Raw genomic sequence first — 20,321 nt, forward strand, 5'->3', positions numbered from 1 at the left:
GAGGGGGGATCTAAAAAATATATAAATAAATTAACCTGAATTAGGGCCAGACTAGTTACCATAATTTTCTCACATTGCCATTGACGGTTTTTTCTATTGTCTCTTTTTGGTCCATTTAGATTGTTAATGTAGATTGTATACAAAAAATTTTAAAAATGTTATGGTTAAAAATGTTCATGTTTTACTGTGACTTGTTGTAGGCTCCTAAGTGGACCATAAGGTTAAAAACCAAACCAAATTAAGAAAAATAAAAAATAAAATAAAAAACTAAGTAACTCCGCCAGAGTGTCTCTTTTGGTTCACTTTTGCCGGTCCCGGATAAAGGAGGAGGGGTGGAATTGTGACATAAAAAACATAAGAATCGACAGAAGAAAGTTCATTTGTAATTCGTAACATATTTGGGTGTTTTTTACTCACTTTTTGTCTCTCCCACGACGTTATTCCTCTCTCCTACAGCATCCATCACAATGACATGCACATGGACAATTATGCAAATTAGGTGAGGACGTCATTTAGCGACTTCTAGCAACTTTTAGGACAGCCAATAGCTACTTTCCTTACTGAGGAGTTGGCAACACTGTACTACTGTATCCACACTATATTAGGATACCGTTGTGATATTGTCATGCATGATTTTAGGTCTTCGATCAAAGTTGCGTGTTGTAACTCGTTTCCCTTCAGTGAAAAGTAGTTATTTCATTTACAATTGAATTAATCCATTAAATAGATAATACTAGCACATCAAATTACGTTACTGTACACTAGCCTACCCCGCTATCAACACAGTAAATAATATTGCCTAAGTGCTTTCGACAATACGTTATCAACAAAAACATTTTATTTTCAAATAAACCACATTTGCCTTAACCTAAATACTTCCTAACAATATCACAAATTAATATAGCCTACTTAGTCCTCAATTGGATCAAGGACATATTGGTCATTATTTTCATCGTCTCTAATAAGGAAACTATCTGGGGCAGACACTCGAAAATCACTTCTGCCACATGTAAAAACAAAATTAATGTCTGTGTTGCCGCCTAGCTCTCAAGTACGGTGACAGTCTCTCACTCTATGAATGGTCACTGCTATCCGGATTCATTGGGACGTCCTTACACTAAACTTAACCATTTTATACATTTATACTTGATAGAGATAGGGACATCCCAAGGAGCCCGAATAGCACGGACCCTCTGAGAAAGTCTATGAACTGCTCTATTCGACTGAAGGGACATCCCAAGGACGCCGAATAGCACCTATGAACTCATTAAAGCCGTGGAAACAACTCTTATTGGTTGTCTGATGTGGATCAAGTAACAACACAGTCTGTGATTGGCTAACAGTATTTAGATCTGTATACAGCGAGATAACCAGCATAGTCATCTATGCATAGTCACTTTAATAACTCTACCTACATGTACATACTACCTCAACTAACCAGTGTCCCCGCACATTGACTCTGTATCAGTACCTCCCTGTATATAGTCTCACTTTTGTTATTTTACTGCTGCTCTTTAATTAATTGTTACTTTTATCTCTTATATTTATCCATATTTTTTTTAAACTGCATTGTTGGTTAGGGGCTCGTAAGTAAGTATTTCACTGTTGTATTCGGCGCATGTGACCAATACAATTCCATTTGATTTGATAAAATAACATACCATGAGGTGTTGAGGGAAAGACAGATTATCTATAGATTAGGCATCCTCTTTTCTAGGCCATTAGCGATAACAGGAAATACACAAGCCATAAGCTACACTATAGTTCAAGGTGGCTACATTTGAATGTTTGCTTGCACAGGAAAAATGGTACATTTCTAACATTTATGGTTGAGATTGAATTAGTATAAATATAAATTATGCCCATTATGATTTTCATTAACACGCGATGCAGGCGTCAAGCAGATGTAAGGCGTTGGTATCATGTCATGTACATTTACATTTACGTCATTTAGCAGACGCTCTTATCCAGAGTGACTTACAAATTGGTGCATTCACCTTATGATATCCAGTGGAACAACCACTTTACAATGTAAATCAGACACATAACTCTGCACATCTATCACTCCAGTGTTTAATTGCTAAATTGTAATTATTTTGCCACTATGGCCTATTTATTGCCTTACCTCCCTAATCTTACTACATTTACACACACTGTATATAGATTTTTCTATTGTGTTATTGACTGTACGTTTGTTTATCCCATGTGTAACTGTAGTTGTAAATGAGAACTTGTTCTCAATTGGCCTACCTGGTTAAATAAAGGTGAAATAAAAATAAATGTCAGGTCAGGTGGTACGGTTGCCTGGGCTTTTATATGTCCCTTATCACCCCCCATAGCATGGGACTAAACCAGGTCAAACGAAGGCGTTGTAATGTAGACACGTTATGCTATATGGAATCCTTGGGACGTCACTATGCCGTTAAAATAAAAAATGTTTGGAGTTTGGGGGGGTGTATGGACGTCCCAATGACTCTATATAGCATTAACCATACTGTACGATTTGACAGTGAATGACTGGACTGCGGACGAATCAAAACACGATTTGTTCTTGCGTAGCGGGTTGCGTAATTATGTCAGTCTTTTCTCTAATATTCACTCCGGCGACACTTGGCACAGGCGGTTGAGTCATTTGTGGGCTAGCCTAAAACGTGTTTTTCTTGCATTGCGTCGTCTGTTTTTACTGCGGGTCAGACTGGACAGCCTTATCTCTATTCTATTATTCCACCAGTGCGACGAATAAAAAAACGCTGTAAATCAACCCTCTCCAATCGCGTCCAGTCGACGAGAAACGTCCACCCACTTCACCGCAGTGCCAGACAAGGAGCCTCTCAATGATGTCATCATATTATCATTCGGGAAAGGAAACAGACATGGCGACGATGACCGAGCCGCTCTGCCTGGAAAGGGGTAACTACACAGAAGAGCTTTTGTCAATAGCACAACCTGAGCGCATCATCGTACCACAATCAGACGCGTCTTGAGATAAACACACTGGTGTTTTATATGACATTTGTTGTGGGTTTATTTAGATGGAGTCCTATTACGAACATTACGGATTAGCGACCAGTCGAAGCGTAGGCCATTAACTAACGTATTTATATAGGCTTAGCCTTACAACTTTGGCGTATGTACTTTATTATTTGCCTTATCAGTGTATATAGTAGGTGCATAGCATAGCCCTATCACATCCACACTGATGACACCTGGAGTTGTCATGCGTAATAGTGCGCATTTTTATTTCACTACTTTTTATGCACAAATTGGGTGGAAAAGCTCTGCAGGCTGTAGGCAGTTTATCGCTGCTCTGGTTGATTTGAGATGGTGTGTCATAGAACCCCCATGTTTGGTCGATGGGGGATTCCCGTTCGAAATATTTGATTGAATAATGGTGCCACAAAGTATTACATTGTAGCTACATTATTCATCTGATCTGTTGCTAATAGATCTGTTTAATAACCACTGTTGAATGAAACAACATGTTTACAGTGACACTGTGAGTAACGTTAGTGTTCATTTAAGGGCTACACTATGTATTCCAGTGCTCTCTACAGATCCTCAAATGGAGGGACCCACTCACTGTAATATATTCCCACATGTGTTTAATTGTTACAATGTTTAGTCATGAGACATATTGAGGAGCATATCAGTGTGCAGGTCCCTCTCCTTTGTGGCCATTCATACAGTACATGCACAAAGCCATTGGAAGTAGGGGTATGCAGGCTTTTGCTCCAACCCTGATCAGTTGCTTATCAGGTATTTGATTAGCCAGATCAGGTATGTCAGAGCAGGGCTGAAGCGAAAGCCTGGACACCCAGTAGCTCTGCAGGAGAAGGGGTATTCTACCCTTTTTCAACTCACCCTCTCCTCCGTCCTCTCCTTCCTCGCTCCTCTCTAGATGTGTGCAGGGTGATAGAGCTGCTGGATCGGCTGCAGAGAAGCGGTGAGCTGCCTCCTCCCAAACTCCAGGCCCTGCAGAGAGTCCTGCAGAGCAAGTTCTGTGCTGCCATCAGAGAGGTAGATATTAGTATAACTTACCCACTATATCTGATCTAGTTGTAGCCTATATCCATCAGAGGTAGGACAGGCTACTTAAACCCAGCAGGTCTGATCTAGATACTATAGGCTTTATCCGATAGGCTACCTAAACCCACAATGCCTGTTCTAGATACTGTAGCCTATATTGATCAGAGAATTAGGATAGGCTACCTAAACCCACCATGACTGATCTCGCAATATAGTCTATATTGTTTCTAGATTGGTTTGTATAGATGTGTATATAACATGCATTCTTTGGTACAAGGTTTATCATGATGTCACCAAAAACGTATATTATATAACAGTATATGTATTTACAATAAATAAAAGGTTTCATATTTACAGTGGTTACAACTAGGGTTGTTGTGACCATATTACCGCCACACCGGCAGTCATGAGTCATGACCGCAATAAAATTCCACGTGACCGTTGAGTTACAGTAATCTCCTCTTATGCACCCTGGATATGCTTTGGTAGTTCCCAACTTTTTAATGACCATTAGGTCCTAATGGCCTGGTACTCAGGGCTCTATTGTCCCTCTAACCTAGCGTTTCCCAAACTCGGTCCTTGGGACCCCACGTCTTGGTTTTTGGCCATAACACTACACAGCTGATTCAAATGATCAAAGCTTGATGATTTTGTTCAGCTAAGTTCAATTATATTATTCTTACTATAATATCATATAAAATAATGGCACAGAACTTATAAGCATATTTTGTCAGCTAAATAAACAAGCCTACAGCCTATGGCATAGAGCATAGCCAGATAACATACAGTAGGCCAGATCATATTCTGTTCTTCGGAAATACATTTTCTTCATATCATAATGTTTCTTTAGACCTGACTAAAATAAGTAATGGATTTACTGTGATGGTGTTTATTAAATTGATTTGTTAGACTTTTTTTAAAATGTAGACGTTCAAAAGGCATGCATCAGCGACTTGCTAAGCATGGAGGCCTGGAGATGCTAAGTGTTTTTATGTTAATTAACGGTCAATTACAGTGAGACCAGCAGACTTTTTCATGATAATAACCGGCTGACAAATGTAATGACACCACAGCCCTAGTTACAACATGCATATTAGATCATTCTTAGGTACCATACCACCTATTTAAAGTCCATATTCAAAGTTTATATTTGAAAACCCCAACCCTACACCCTATTTCCAATACTGCAACAGCAACATTGACATACCCTGTGTATCACACAAGTTATACTCTTTGCTGCATCCCCTACCTAGGTAGTATGTTTGTATGCTGTTACAGTACACTTCACTACATACACTACAATACACTACACTCAATTGTGTGTCATACCAACCACACCCACATCTATAAACATTGTATCACGTTTCATACCTGTCACATCAAGTAGACTACTCTACGCAACATCTCAGAACACTCTCCACGTTCCCTACCTGTCACATCAAGTAGACTACTCGACACTACATATCTTAGTCCACTCTCCACCTCACTTCTGTGTGGGTCACACCAGCTTGATACATCGTGTCTGGTTTCATTTTGTTTATGAATTTACTTTTTTATAATCTGTGATTTATACATTTTATGATCTTGTGTTTTATAAACAGGTGAAACTCATTAAAGTGCCAATGTCTCCCAATGATTTAGGTGTTTCTTGGTTTCCCTCATGTTCTCTACATTTTCCAACAGGTGTATGAACAGCTCTATGACACTCTTGACATCGTGGGAGGGCCTGAGGTTCGTGCCCAGGCAACTGCCAAGGTAATGACAACAAACATTTAACACACATACAGAAAATGTACACTCCGGGAAAGAATTAACATCACAAATCCCGTAATAGTCATATTAGTGTAATGGCGTCCAACTTCTCGTGCAATCTCACTTTCACCCTTTCCTCCAGGCCACAGTGGCTGCATTTGCAGCCAGCGAGGGACATGCCCACCCGCGGGTGGTGGAGCTGCCCAAGACAGAGGAGGGCCTGGGATTCAACATCATGGGGGGCAAGGAGCAGAACTCCCCAATCTATATCTCCAGGGTCATCCCCGGGGGGGTGGCAGACCGGCAGGGAGGGCTGAAGAGAGGCGACCAACTGCTCTCTGTCAATGGAGTGGTAAGAGGGATTGGGAGGAGGGTGTGGTGTGTGTGTGTATGCTTACTCATATACACTATATATACACTATATATACAAAAGTATGTGGACACCCCTTTAAATTAGTGGATTCGGCTATTTCAGCCACACCTGTTGCATAAAATCGAGCACACAGCCATGCAATCTCCATAGACAAACATTGGCAGTAGAATGGCATTGAAGAGCTGAGTGACTTTCAACTTATCACCGTCATAGGATGTCGTCTTTCCAACAAGTCAGTTCGTCAAATTTCTGCCCTGGTAGAGCTGCCTCAGTTAACTGTAAGTGCTGTTATTGTGAAGTGGAAATGTCTAGGAGCAACAACGGCTCAGCCGCGAAGTGATAGGCCACACAAGCTCACAGAACGGGACCGCTGAGTGCTGTAGTGCGTAAAAAAGTGTCTGTCCTCGGTTGCTACACTCACTGCCGAGCTCCAAACTGCCCCTGGAAGCAACATCAGCACAATAACTGTTCGCCGGGAGCTTCATGAAATGGGTTTCCATGGCCGAGCAGCCACACACAAGCCTAAGATCACCATGCGCAATGCCAAGCGTGGGCTGGAGGGGTGTAAAGCACGCTGCCATTAGACTCTGGAGCAGTGGAAATGCGTTCTCTGAAGTGATGAATCACGCTTCACCATCTGGTAGTCCGACGGACAAATCTGTGTTTGGCAGATGCCAGGAGAACGCTACCTGCCCCTGGTAGAGGAGGGTTAATGGCCTGGGGCTGTTTTTCATGGTTTGGGCTAGGCCCCTTAATTCCAGTGAAGGGAAATCTTAACGCTACAGCACACAATGACATTCTAGACGATTCTGTGCTTCTAACTTTGTGGCAACAGTTTGGGGAAAGCCCTTTCCTGTTTCAGCATGATAATGCCCCCGTGCACAAAGGGAGGTCCATACAGAAATGGTTTTTCAAGATCTATGTGGAAGAACTTGACTGGCCTGCACAGAGCCGTGACTTCAACCCCATCGAACACCTTTGGGATGAATTGGAATGCCGACAGAGCCAGGCCCAATTGCCCAACATCAGTGCCCGACCTCACTAATGTTCTTGTGGCTGAATGGAAGCAAGTCCCCTCAGCAATTTTCCAATATCTAGTGGAAAACCTTCCCAGAAGAGTGGAGGCTGTTATAGCAGCAAAGGGGGGGACCAACTCCATATTAATGCCAATGATATTGGAATGAGATGCTTGACGAGCAAGTGTCCATATACTTTTGGTTGTGTGTGTATTGCAGAGTGTGGAGGGGGAGCACCACGAGAAGGCAGTGGAGCTGCTGAAGGCTGCCCAGGGCTCAGTGAAACTAGTGGTCAGGTACACGCCTAAGGTGCTGGAGGAGATGGAGGCCCGCTTTGAGAAGATGAGGAGCGCCAGAAGACGCCAGCAGCACACAAGCTACTCGTGAGGGAACACACAGACACACAAACAAGCAAGTACGTGAGCACGCTCACTCTCTCACAAGTCTGTTTTTCATGTAATTCTCTTTCTCCGTCTCTCGCTCTCTTCTTCTCTCTTTCTCTATCATTTTCCCTAACACAGGTCTCTGGAGTCCCGAGGCTAGCCACTCCCACCCTCAGTCAAGCCTATTGGACCCGCCACCTTAGTTCTGCTCCAATAGGAGGCCAGATGATAGAGAAGAAGGAAGTAACCAAAGTAGCCAACTTAGATCTGTTATTTATATATGTTTGTGAAATGCATCTATTATCCCCCTCCACTCTCTAACCCTTAGCAGGGGACTGCCTAACCCTAGGTCATCCTTTACCCTGTATGTGATTTTCTCTCCCAGTGTTAAACCTGCATCCTAGCGTATGGTAACCATGTGTTTAGCGTAAGAACAGAGGAGAGTAAGCATGGTGGATGTAGTTTAAATGCATAGGTCTATTTACTTTTCTACTCTATAGTGAGATGATTCCGTATGTATGTATGTATGTATGTAAGTACACTTTAGGTAGGGTAAGCATTCCAAGGCTTTCATATTTACTATTTGTTTATTTATGTACTTATTTATTCATGAAATAAAGCCGGTAAAGGTTTGAACAGTCATTGTTTGAGATCATATTTGTGTAACCATATGATTTGAAAACAAATTGGAGTTGTATTAGAAATTAGTTCTTGGGGTGGCAGAACTCATGTCAGAAAGGGCTAGCTGATGATGTTTTATTGTCAGATTTGCTTCAGATTTTGACACTGCAGTCTGCACAGAGTGCTTATCGCCACAATCACCTCTATTTCTTGCAGTTCAATGGTAATAACAATTAAAGACAGTGCTTGACTTGAGTAGGAGCTCACCGGAGCTGAGTTCTGGCACCTCAAATGTTCTACTGCTTGAGCTCCTGTTCCTCTTAAAGAATATATGTTCAAAAGTATTGTGGAGCTCCTGCACCTAAATATAAACAGTACAGGCACCCAAAATGAGTACTGGAACCTATTTTAGTCTTAAGTCAAGCACTGATTGAAGATAGTAATTTATTCTTGAAGAATTTCACTTGTAAATCATGAGGAGTCGCCAGGGCCGGTATTCATAAAGTGTTTCAGACTGATCCAAACTGATACTATATCAGCACTTAAACGCACCCCCCTTCTTATACCCGGGAAAGGTCTTTTTGACGATGCCCATAGGCCAGTCGTTTCTTTTTGCTTGTCTGTCTTTCAGCAACACAATGTCTTCTGGCTGAAGGTTGGGCTTCTCATATTGCCACATCCGACGACTCTGCAGGGAAGGAAGATCTTCTGGCACCGTTGGAAGAAAGAATGTGTCGGCAAGGCTCTGTACTTGCCTCCATTGAAGACGGAAGAGGTCTTTCTCATTGAACTCCCCTTTTGGTGGGGTAACCTCAGCAACCTTTTAGGTGAGGAGTGTCGCTGGTGTCAAGATGAGGGGGGAGTCTGGATCTGTAGACACAAGAACCAGTGGACGAGCATTCACAATGGCTGAGACTGCCATAAATGTGGTCAAATGGAGGATGAGAGGGTTGATTTCCTCTTGACCAAGGTTTGCTTGGGACAGGCATCCTCCAATCCTCAGTAGGCCTGAATCATCCATGTAGGGGCACAGACCGAAGAGTGGGCTCTGCTTAGGAATGGCTTTACCTTCTCTGATGCATTCCATTTTCTTGTGAAAGTTGCTGTGTTGCAGACTGCGTATTATGATTGTCTTGGTGTGATCCAGGTCTTCGATGGAGCAGGGTTTGTCACAGATGTGCCATCCTTTGCAATATTCTGCTTTGTTTAAAGGAGTGAGCAACGTGCACAAGCCAAGCTGTTGCATCTATCAGTGCTCACCAGCTTGACAACCTCTCAAAGCGCTTGAGGTCAAACTTCTTTCTGGAGACGTTGGTGGCGTGGCAGGCAACTTGAGGGCGGATCTCGTCATCAGATCCGGAGTCAACCAAGTCGAAAGGTGTCAGAGGTTTCTGGCTCTGCTGACCTGAGCAAGGAAGCTGGTCATGTCAACCATATGCTGTGAACAGACATCCATATGGCTATCAAGAAGATTCATCTCACTAAAACGATCAGCCATACAAAATGATATAATGAAATTAATGCTAAATATGTTATGATTAATTTTACTTACAGACAATGCTTCTACAAAATTATAGCAAGCAAAATGTTATTTCTCACATGCACCGAATACAACAGGTGAATACAATCCAACCTTACAGTGAAATGCTTACTTACAAGCCCTTAACCAACAATGCAGTTTTTAGAAAAAATAAGTGTTAAGTAAAAAAATAGATAAGTCCAAAATAAAGTAACAAATAATGAAAGAGCAGCAGTAAAATAACAACAGCGAGGCTATATACAGGGGGTACCGGTACAGAGTCAATGTGGGGGTAATATGTACATGTAGGTAGAGTTAAAGTGACTATGCATAGATAATTAACAGAGCATAGAAGCAGTGTAAAAGAGGGGGGAGGGGACAATGCATATAGTCTGGGTAGCCATTTGATCAGCTGTTCAGGAGTCTTATGGCTTGGGGGTAGAAGATGTTAAGTATTTTGGACCTAGACTTGGCGCTCCGGTACCGCTTGCCGTGCGGTAGCAGAGAGAACAGTCTATGACTAGGGTGGCTGGAGTCTTTGAACATTTTTAGGGCCTTCCTCTGACACCGCCTGGTATAGAGGTCCTGGATGGCAGGAAGCTTGGCCCCAGTGATGTACTGGGCCGTACCCACTATCCTCTGCAGTTGCCATTCTAGTCAGGATGCTCTCGATGGTGCAGCTGTAGAACTTTTTAAGGATCTGAGGACCCATGCCAAATATTTTCAGTCTCCTGAGGGGGAATAGGCTTTGTTGTGCCGTCTTCACGACTGTATTGGTGTGTTTGGACCATGATAGTTTGTTGGTGATGTGGACACCAAGGAACTTTAAGCTCTCAACCTGCTACACTACAGCCCCGTCGATGGGAATTGGGGCGTGTTCGGCCCTCCTTTTCCTGTAGTCCACAATCATCTCCTTTGTCTTGATCATGTTGAGGGAGAGGTTGTTGTCCTGGCAGCACACGGCCATGTCTCTATCCTCCCTATAGGCTGTGTCATCGTTGTCGGTGATCAGGCCTACCACTGTTGTGTCATCGGCAAACTTAATGATGGTGTTGGAATCATACCTGGCCATGCAGTCATGAGTGAACAGGGAGTACAGGAGGGGACTGAGCAGGCACCCCTGAGAGGCCCCTGTGTTGAGGATCAGCGTGGCGGATGTGTTGTTACCTACCCTTACCACCTGGGGGCAGGCCGTCAGGAAGTCCAGGATCCAGTTGCAGAGGGAGGTGTTTAGTCCCAGAGTCCTTAGCTTAGTGATGAGCTTTGAGGGCACTATGGTGTTGAACACTGAGCTGTAGTCAATGAATAGCATTCTCACATAGGTGTTCCTTTTATCCAGGTGGGAAAGGGTGTAGAGTGCAATAGAGATTGCATCATCTGTGGATCTGTTGGGGCGGTATGCAAATTGGAGTGGGTCTAGGGTTTCTGGGATAATGGTGTTGATGTGAGCCATGATCAGCCTTTCAAAGCACTTCATGGCTACAGACGTGAGTGCTACAGGTCGGTAGTCATTTAGTCAGGTTACCTTAGTGTTCTTGGGCACAGGGACTATGGTGGTCTGCTTGAAACATGTTGGTATTACAGACTCAGTCAGGGACAGGTTGATAATGTCAGTGACGACACTTGCCAGTTGGTCAGCACATACTCGGAGTACACGTCCTGGTAATCCGCCTGGCTCTGTGGTCTTGTGAATGTTGACCTGTTTATAGGTCTTACTCACATCGGCTACGGTGTTACGTGCCTTGAAGCAAGCATAGTAATTAAAAGTAATTTAGCTCGTCTGGTAGTCTTATGTCACTGGGCAGCTCGTGGCTGTGCTTCCCTTTTTAGTCTGTAATAGTTTGCAAGCCCTGCCACATCTGACGAGCGTCGGAGCCAGTGTAGTACGATTCAATCTTATTGACGCTTTGCCTGTTTGATGGTTAGTCGGAGGGCATTGCAGGATTTCTTATAAGCTTCCGGGTTAGAGTCCCGCTCCTTGAAAGCGGCAGCTCTACCCTTTAGCTCAGTGCAGATGTTGCCTGTAATCCATGGCTTCTGGTTGGGGTATGTACGTACAGTCACTGTGGGGACGACGTCATCAATGCACTTGTTGATGAAGCCAGTGACTGATGTGTACTCCTCAATGCCATCAGAAGAATCCCAGAACATATTCCAGTCTGTGCTAGCAAAACAGTCCTGTATTAGCATTTGCTTCATTGGACCATTTTTTTATTGACGGAGTCACTGGTGCTTCCTGCTTTAGTTTTTGCTTGTAAGCAGAAAACAGGAGGATAAACTTATGGTCAGATTTGCCAAATGGAGGGCTGGTAGAAATTAGGTAAAACGGATTTAAGTTTCCCTGTTTTAAAGTCCCCGGCCACTATGAGCGCCTCCTCTGGAGGAGCGTCTTCCTGTTTGTTTATGGTCGTATACAGCTCATTGAGTGAGGTCTTAGTGCCAGCATCGGTTTGTGGTGGTAAATAGACAGCTACGAAGAATATAGATGAAAACTCTCTTGGTAAATAGTGTGGTCTACAGCTTATCATGAGATACTCTAGCTCAGGCGAGCAAAACCTTGAGACTACCTTAGATTTCTTGCACCAGCTGTTGTTTACAAATATACATAGACCTCCATCCCTTGTTTTACCAGAGGTGGCTGTTCTATCCTGCCGAAAAGTGTAAAACCCGCCAGCTGTATGTTATTCATGTCGTTGTTCAGCCACAACTCGGTGAAACATAAGATATTACAGTCTTTAATGTATCGTTGGTAGGATGTACGTGCTCGTAGTTTGTCTGTTTTATTATCCAATTATTGTACATTGATGGTAAAGGCAGATTACCCACTCGCCGTCGGATCCGTAAAAGGCACCCACACCTACGTCCCACGATATCTCTGTCTCTTTCTCCTGCAAATGACGGGGATGAGGGCCTTGTCTGGAGGAAACGGGGTGAGTAATCACCCAGTACGGGGTGAGTAATCGCTGTCCTGATATTTAGAAGCTCTTTTCGGTCATAAGAGATGGTGGCAGAAACATTAAGTACAAAATAAGTTACAAATAATGCGAAAAAACACCAGGGCACAATTGGTTAGGTGACAGTAAAACGGTAGCCAACTCCTCTGGCTCCATTATCACATGATGGATGAGGAAGTTTGACAATGTCTGCAGCTCCACAGTGTGACTTTCACCATTTTGGAATGTAAACAATTATTTTTCTACAGGATTCAGCACATTCAACAAACAACACAAATCAACACAGGACAGTGGCCCCCAAGTGGTCAACAATGGAATTGCACGATAGCCTAAAGGAAGTCAAACCTAACTACAGGGGCCAGAACAGTAGGGTATTCACTTTTTACATTTCAATAATAATGCACAAGGAGACACAACAAGTAAAGCCATTACAGTGCAATTCCGAGATCTGCATACAGAAATGGGGATCAGGTTTCTTACCAAGCAGTATAAAATGTTCTATAAATGTTTAATACAAGACATATAGACTATGATGCTGTGGACAATGACAAATACACTGACCTAAATGTAAGAAACTAAATTGTCTAAATATGTGAAGACACCAAGAATGACAAAGATTCAATCATGTCTCAATATTCCCGCTTTCTAGCTTATGTAATAGCCTAACATGAAAGAATTGACAGGTCAATGACTTTATTACATTTAACCTAATTAATGTGGACCCAATGAACAATGTTATGTGGTTGTGTTTATATACAGTCCTTAACACCCCCACCTTAAATCCCATTAACGCAACTGTTTGGATCTGAATTAATCAGACGTTCAGCCGTCATATTGTTTTAAAATAAACGTTTTTTTTTTTTTTATGAATAAAAAAGGCACACATTCACACATACTTGTGCTCACGTATTCATGCTTTCACACGTTTAAGTCACACTTAAGTAAAACATTTATGAAATAAATACAATTAAAACGTTCACACTTTCATACACATGTTCACACTTCATTGGGTTATTTATGTATTTATCCCCCCTCATGTACCCTACACACACACTCTCAATCTCACATACAGACACACACGTACAAACATGATCCAATTGCTAAAAGGCTGGATTTTTTCTAATCCCCAATTGTATAATTTCAATTACATTTGTCAACCAGCCACTCACTGAATTTAAGGCTACAAAATGATTAGGTAACATATTTATTAAACAACTTGTAAGGTTAGAGAGCATAATTTTAAGATTGTGATGGTCAGAGACAGAAGAGTTTATAATCACTGATAATTTTTGGAGATTTATGTTTACCTTAACCTTTCGCTGCTTTTACACAGGCAACCCAATCTTCCACTAATTTGAATTTTTTTGCAATAATTGGGCAAAAATATCAAATTGGGCTGACTGTAAACGCTAGCCTCGTACGAACCATCTTGATCTCGCAAACTTAGGTTGATACAGTCTACACGGATACAGTCTTGCTAACACCTGCCATTCTACGTCCTTGATTTGAGACAAAGACAGTACAGTATGAAGATAGGCAGAAACTGCTTCTCCAATAGAAATCCCTGATCACACTTGTAGGCGATGTCATGGCGACGTTGGCTGGCTAAGCTCATGCGCAGAAACACATCATCGGGTGTGCAGGCTGTCAAATCAAAGGCACTCCTTCAATATAAAGTTGTTTTTGATTAAAATGAAAACGTTTCAGTTTGACACTTTCACGAGGTTGTAGTAATAACACGTTCAACTACTTAAGACATTGGCTCGAATCTAGTTTGTGCCTTTAGATTTCTAGAAAATGAACCACTAAGGAATATTGTTTCACTTCTCAAACCCTGGTCTGCTTGGTCTGTTTCTCAAGCGTTCCCGGAAGTCTCGCGGTGTTGTGCCTCTGGGTTTAGAAACTCTGTGCTTGAGAGTCTGGAACAGCTGCTTTGATGTGTCGCCACAAAACAACTATAATGAAGGGCTTTGCCTTCAGACTTCAAGGCGGCACCATACACTAGTTGGATATCCCAGTTTTTAATTGAACGGATCATGATGTTTTACGTTAGGACCGAACCAGCCCTTCCGTGGTTTCCACTAGTTACCACAGCCACAAAGTAAAAATTGGCTGTGTCGTAAAAATGTATCAAAACGAAAACTAGCTTTTTGGTCTAGCCTTGTACTGCAGTGGGCTAAATCAGGGTCACACAGTTTTTCTTGGTTGTCTTAAACAAATATACTTTGAAACAAAAGTAAACACCTCACACATGGTTATGGGCTTTTAAAAAAAGTATTGAGACTTTCTCTCTCATGCTGGCAGTAAGAAAACGACCTTTACCAACAGTTTAATAAGTATAATTTGTTGGCATTGGGAAAAGATACAACATTTACACCTCATTAAAAGACCTATAGGTTTTTATTTTATGTTGTGTTTCACTTTGAAGACACTGAGTGAAGATGGCCCCTAGTAAAGTAGACAGTCGACATGGGCTATAATCTATAGTAAGTAATGCCTTCTCAAAATGGCTCCTGATGTTTAACTCTCTGTCACTCAAATAAAGTTGTCTGATACCACTTTTGAACATAATGTGCTCATATATATGTGACAAAGTGAAAATGTAGTTTCCATCAACCTCACGTGCAATGTAGATATCAAAGAACGCAGCAGTTCGCGGGTAGTGAGTGAAACCATTCACATCAGGAAAAGGTGAGATATAAAGTTTCCCTTTTATGTGTTGTTGAATTCATAAGAATATTTGCTGCCATTGTAGTAAGGTTGGCAATACGAGAGGTCTTTGGACTTACCATTTTTGTATTATTTTCTTAAAAAGAACAACTAGTAAGTTTTGAGTGCTTCTCCCCTATTTGGGAAGTTGGTCTGCCTGCTCCTCAGTCTGAGAGATTCTGAGAGCAGGTCTGTGTCTCCTTCCTCTGTATATAAAAAACTGTTTAAAACTGTATAACACAATAGTGTCTTTGGAAAACGGGTTCATATATCCCAAAGTCAATAGTGAATATGTATATATTTATTTTGCCGTTAATGTACACTGCTCAAAAAAATAAAGGGAACACTAAAATAACACATCCTAGATCTGAATGAATGAAATAATCTTATTAAATACGTTTTTCTTTACATAGTTGAATGTGCTGACAACAAAATCACACAAATAATCAATGGAAATCCAATTTATCAACCCATGGAGGTCTGGATTTGGAGTCACACTCAAAATTAAAGTGGAAAACCACACTACAGGCTGATCCAACTTGGATGTAATGTCCTTAAAACAAGTCAAAATGAGGCTCAGTAGTGTGTGTGTGGCCTCCACGTGCCTGTATGACCTCCCTACAACGCCTGGGCATGCTCCTGATGAGGTGGCGGATGGTCTCCTGAGGGATCTCCTCCCAGACCTGGACTAAAGCATCCGCCAACTCCTGGACAGTCTGTGGTGCAACGTGGCGTTGGTGGATGGAGCGAGACATGATGTCCCAGATGTGCTCAATTGGATTCAGGTCTGGGGAACGGGCGGGCCAGTCCATAGCATCAACGCCTTCCTCTTGCAGGAACTGCTGACACACTCCAGCCACATGAGGTCTAGCATTGTCTTGCATTAGGAGGAACCCAGGGCCAACCGCACCAGCATATGGTCTCACAAGGGGTCTGAGGATCTCATCTCGGTACCTAATGGCAGTCAGGCTACCTCTGGCGAGCACATGGAGGGCTGTGCGGCCCCCCAAAGAAATGCCACCCCCCACCATGACTGACCCACCGCCAAACCGGTCATGCTGGAGGATGTTGCAGGCAGCAGAACGTTCTCCACGGCGTCTCCAGACTCTTCATCTTGGGGATGTCATTCGAAAACATAATGTTAAAATTTCACTGCTATGCGGATGACACACAGCTGTACATTTCAATGAAACATGGTGAAGCTCCAAAATTGCCCTCGCTAGAAGCCTGTGTTTCAGACATAAGGAAGTGGATGGCTGCAAACTTTCTACTTTTAAACTCGGACAAAACAGAGATGCTTGTTCTAGGTCCCAAGAAACAAAGAGATCTTCTGTTCAATCTGACAATTAATCTGGATGGTTGTACAGTCGTCTCAAATAAAACTGTGAAGGACCTCGGTGTTACTCTGGACCCTGATCTCTCTTTTGAAGAACATATCAAGACTGTTTCAAGGACAGCTTTTTTCCATCTACGTAACATTGCAAAAATCAGAAACCTTCTGTCCAAAAATGACGCAGAAAAATTAATCCATGCTTTTGTTACTTCTAGGCTGGACTACTGCAATGCTCTACTTTCCGGCTACCCGGATAAAGCACTAAACTAACTTCAGTTAGTGCTAAATACGGCTGCTAGAATCCTGACTAGAACCAAAAAATGTGATCATATTACTCCAGTGCTAGCCTCCCTACACTGGCTTCCTGTTAAGGCAAGGGCTGATTTCAAGGTTTTACTGCTAACCTACAAAGCATTACATGGGCTTGCTCCTACCTATCTTTCCGATTTGGTCCTGCCGTACATACCTACACGTACGCTACGGTCACAAGACGCAGGCCTCCTAATTGTCCCTAGAATTTCTAAGCAAACGGCTGGAGATAGGGCTTTCTCCTATAGAGCTCCATTTTTATGGAATAGTCTGCCTACCCATGTGAGAGACGCAGACTCAGTCTCAACCTTTAAGTCTTTACTGAAGACTTATCTCTTCAGTAGGTCCTATGATTAAGTGTAGTCTGGCCCAGGAGTGTGAAGGTGAACGGAAAGGCTGGAGCAACGAACCGCCCTTGCTGTCTCTGCCTTGCCGGTTCCCCTCTTTCCACTGGGATTCTCTGCCTCTAACCCTATTACAGGGGCTGAGTCACTGACTTACTGGTGTTCTTCCATGCCGTCCATGGGAGGGGTGCGTCACTTGAGTGGGTTGAGTCACTGACGTGGTCTTCCTGTCTGGGTTGGCGCCCCCCCCTTGGGTTGTGCCATGGCGGAGATTTTTGTGGGCTATACTCGGCCTTGTCTTCGGACGGTAAGTTGGTGGTTGTAGACATCCCTCTAGTGGTGTGGGGGCTGTGCTTTGGCAAAGTGGGTGGGGTTATATCCTGCCTGTTTGGCCGTGTCCGGGGGTATCATCGGATGGGGCCACAGTGTCTTCTGATCCCTCCTGTCTCAGCCTCCAGTATTTATGCTGCAGTAGTTTATGTGCCGGGGGGCTAGGGTCAGTCTGTTTCATCTGGAGTATTCTCTTGTCTTATCTGGTGTCCTGTGTGAATTTAAATATGCTCTCTCTAATTCTCTCTTTCTCTCTTTCTTTCTTTCTCTCGGAGGATCTGAGCCCTAGGACCATGCCTCGGGACTACCTGGCATGATGACTCCTTGCTGTCCCCAGTCCACCTGGCCATGCTGCTGCTCCAGTTTCAACTGTTCTGCCTGCGGCTACGGAACCCTGACCTGTTCACCGGACGTGCTTGTTGCACCCTCGACAACTACAATGATTATTATTATTTGACCATGCTGGTCATTTATGAACATTTTAACATCTTGACCATGTTCTGTTATAATATCCACCCGGCACAGCCAGAAGAGGACTGGCCACCCCTCATAGCCTGGTTCCTCTCTAGGTTTCTTCCTAGGTTTTTGGCCTTTCTAGGGAGTTTTTCCTAGGGAGTTTTTCCTAGCCACCGTGCCTCTTTCACATGCATTGCTTGCTGTTTGGGGTTTTAGGCTGGGTTTCTGTACAGCACTTTGAGATTTCAGCTGATATACGAAGGGCTATATAAATAAATTTGATTTGATTCACGTCTGTCACATGTGCTCAGTGTGAACCTGCTTTCATCTGTGAAGAGCACAGGGCACCAGTGGCGAATTTGCCAATCTTGGTGTTCTCTGGCAAATGCCAAACGTCCTTCATGGTGTTGGGCTGTAAGCACAACCCCCACCTGTGGACGTCGGGCCCTCACACCACCCTCATGGAGTCTGTTTCTGACCGTTTGAGCAGACACATGCACATTTGTGGCCTGCTGGAGGTCATTTTGCAGGGCTGGCAGTGCTCCTCCTCGCACAAAGGCGGAGGTAGCGGTCCTGCTGCTGGGTTGTTGCCCTCCTACGGCCTCCTCCACGTCTCCTGATGTACTGGCCTGTCTCCTGGTAGCGCCTCCATGCTCTGGACACTACGCTGAAAGACACAGCAAACCTTCTTGCCACAGCTCGCATTGATGTGGCATCCTGGATGAGCTGCACTACCTGTGCCACTTGTGTGGGTTGTAAACTCCGTCTCATGCTATCACTAGAGTGAAAGCACCGCCAGCATTCAAAAGTGACCTTCTGATTTCACAGAAGTGTGATTGACTTGGAGTTACATTGTGTTGTTTAAGTGTTCCCTTTGTTTTTTTGAGCAGTGCATTTACACAGATGCACTTTGTGCTGGGGACAAAAGGCAACTAAAATGTGCTGTTTTGTCACAACAATGCCACAGATGTCTCAAGTTGAGGGAGCGTGCAATTGGCATGCTGACTGCAGGAATGTCCACCGGATCTGTTGCCAGAGAATTTAATGTTCATTTCTCTACCATAAGCCACCTCCAACATCATTTTAGAGAATTTGGTAGTACGTCTATGGCATTGTGTAAAATCAAGGAAATTGTTACATGTTGCGTTTTATACTTTTGTTTAGTATATTAAGCATATCATTATACAATTCATGGTATCAGGCAAGATTGGGTCTAGGCTTCAGGTATTATGAGAATAGCTATTCAGGGTTGTCGCTGTTTTATCTCAATCTTGCTCGCTCACCCACTCTGGGCAAACCTTTCACTACAGCTGGCAGTGGCTAGTTGGAACAGTATTGCGATTTATTCCATATCGTACTTCCAACGTACTTCAAAATTGTCAGTCACAGGTCAATAATGTACAGATGTGTGTCAAATACATTTAATGACAAACCATGTAACTACTTAGGTTAACATATGAATTACCTGTTGCCCAAAGTTCGGCGCAGGTGTTAGTAACTGGTTCACCATGTTCAGAACATGCGGCCACAGTGAGAAAGACTTGCAGTGGTGACGTCAGATTATCCGGTTAAGTAGCCAAAAAATAAATGTATATATATATATATATATATATATATACACAAGTTCATTGATTGGGTTTAGGTGAACCATCCCTCAAACTAGTGGACCAATGGAGACTTATTGTCTACACCTCCCTCTAAACACCACCCTTCACAAAAGAAAAGCCAAAACGTAATCAAACTGGCAGTGAAAGCAAAGAAATCGAGAGCCAAGATATGAGTAGCAAAACCAAAAGGTAGTAAATGCAGGCAAGCGCATAGGCAAAATGGATTCAATAGGATCGGTTGTTGGGAAAGATTAACTGAAAACCTTTAAATAATTTCTGTTTTGCTCACTTTAAAATTGTGTTTGCAAGTTTCGGGGTCTTGGACATGCACTTCGCAACACATTTCTTACTCCTCCCCCCCCCCCCATTTTCAACCTTTTTATGCAAGCAAAGCACAGCAGATAAAAAGTAACGACAGGCCTGACGGAAACAGATTTTTGGGTAAATTATCCAAATGTAAACTAGAAAAGGTGGAATATGTGTTGGTAAAATGAATTATGCGAGAAATGTCAGTGGAAACACTTACGCGCAAATATTGATACAATAACCATCATATCGAAGTAAACTTGGAGTCACGCGATGACATGTG

At 43.0% G+C, this 20,321-nt stretch overlaps 1 protein-coding gene across 1 annotated transcript; it reads left to right on the plus strand.

Moving 5' to 3' along the window:
• Positions 1-2,578: 2,578 nt before the first annotated feature.
• Positions 2,579-8,192, plus strand: lin7b (lin-7 homolog B (C. elegans)). The gene is made up of 6 exons (XM_029727028.1): positions 2,579-2,910; positions 3,899-4,017; positions 5,710-5,781; positions 5,921-6,130; positions 7,387-7,550; positions 7,689-8,192. Exons 1-6 carry the CDS (start codon positions 2,835-2,837, stop codon positions 7,708-7,710), a joined length of 663 nt encoding a protein of 220 aa, XP_029582888.1. The 5' UTR covers positions 2,579-2,834; the 3' UTR covers positions 7,711-8,192.
• Positions 8,193-20,321: the final 12,129 nt, after the last annotated feature.

This window comes from Salmo trutta, chromosome 32 (assembly GCF_901001165.1).
Source record: "Salmo trutta chromosome 32, fSalTru1.1, whole genome shotgun sequence".
In the NCBI taxonomy this organism is placed as follows: domain Eukaryota; kingdom Metazoa; phylum Chordata; class Actinopteri; order Salmoniformes; family Salmonidae; genus Salmo; species Salmo trutta.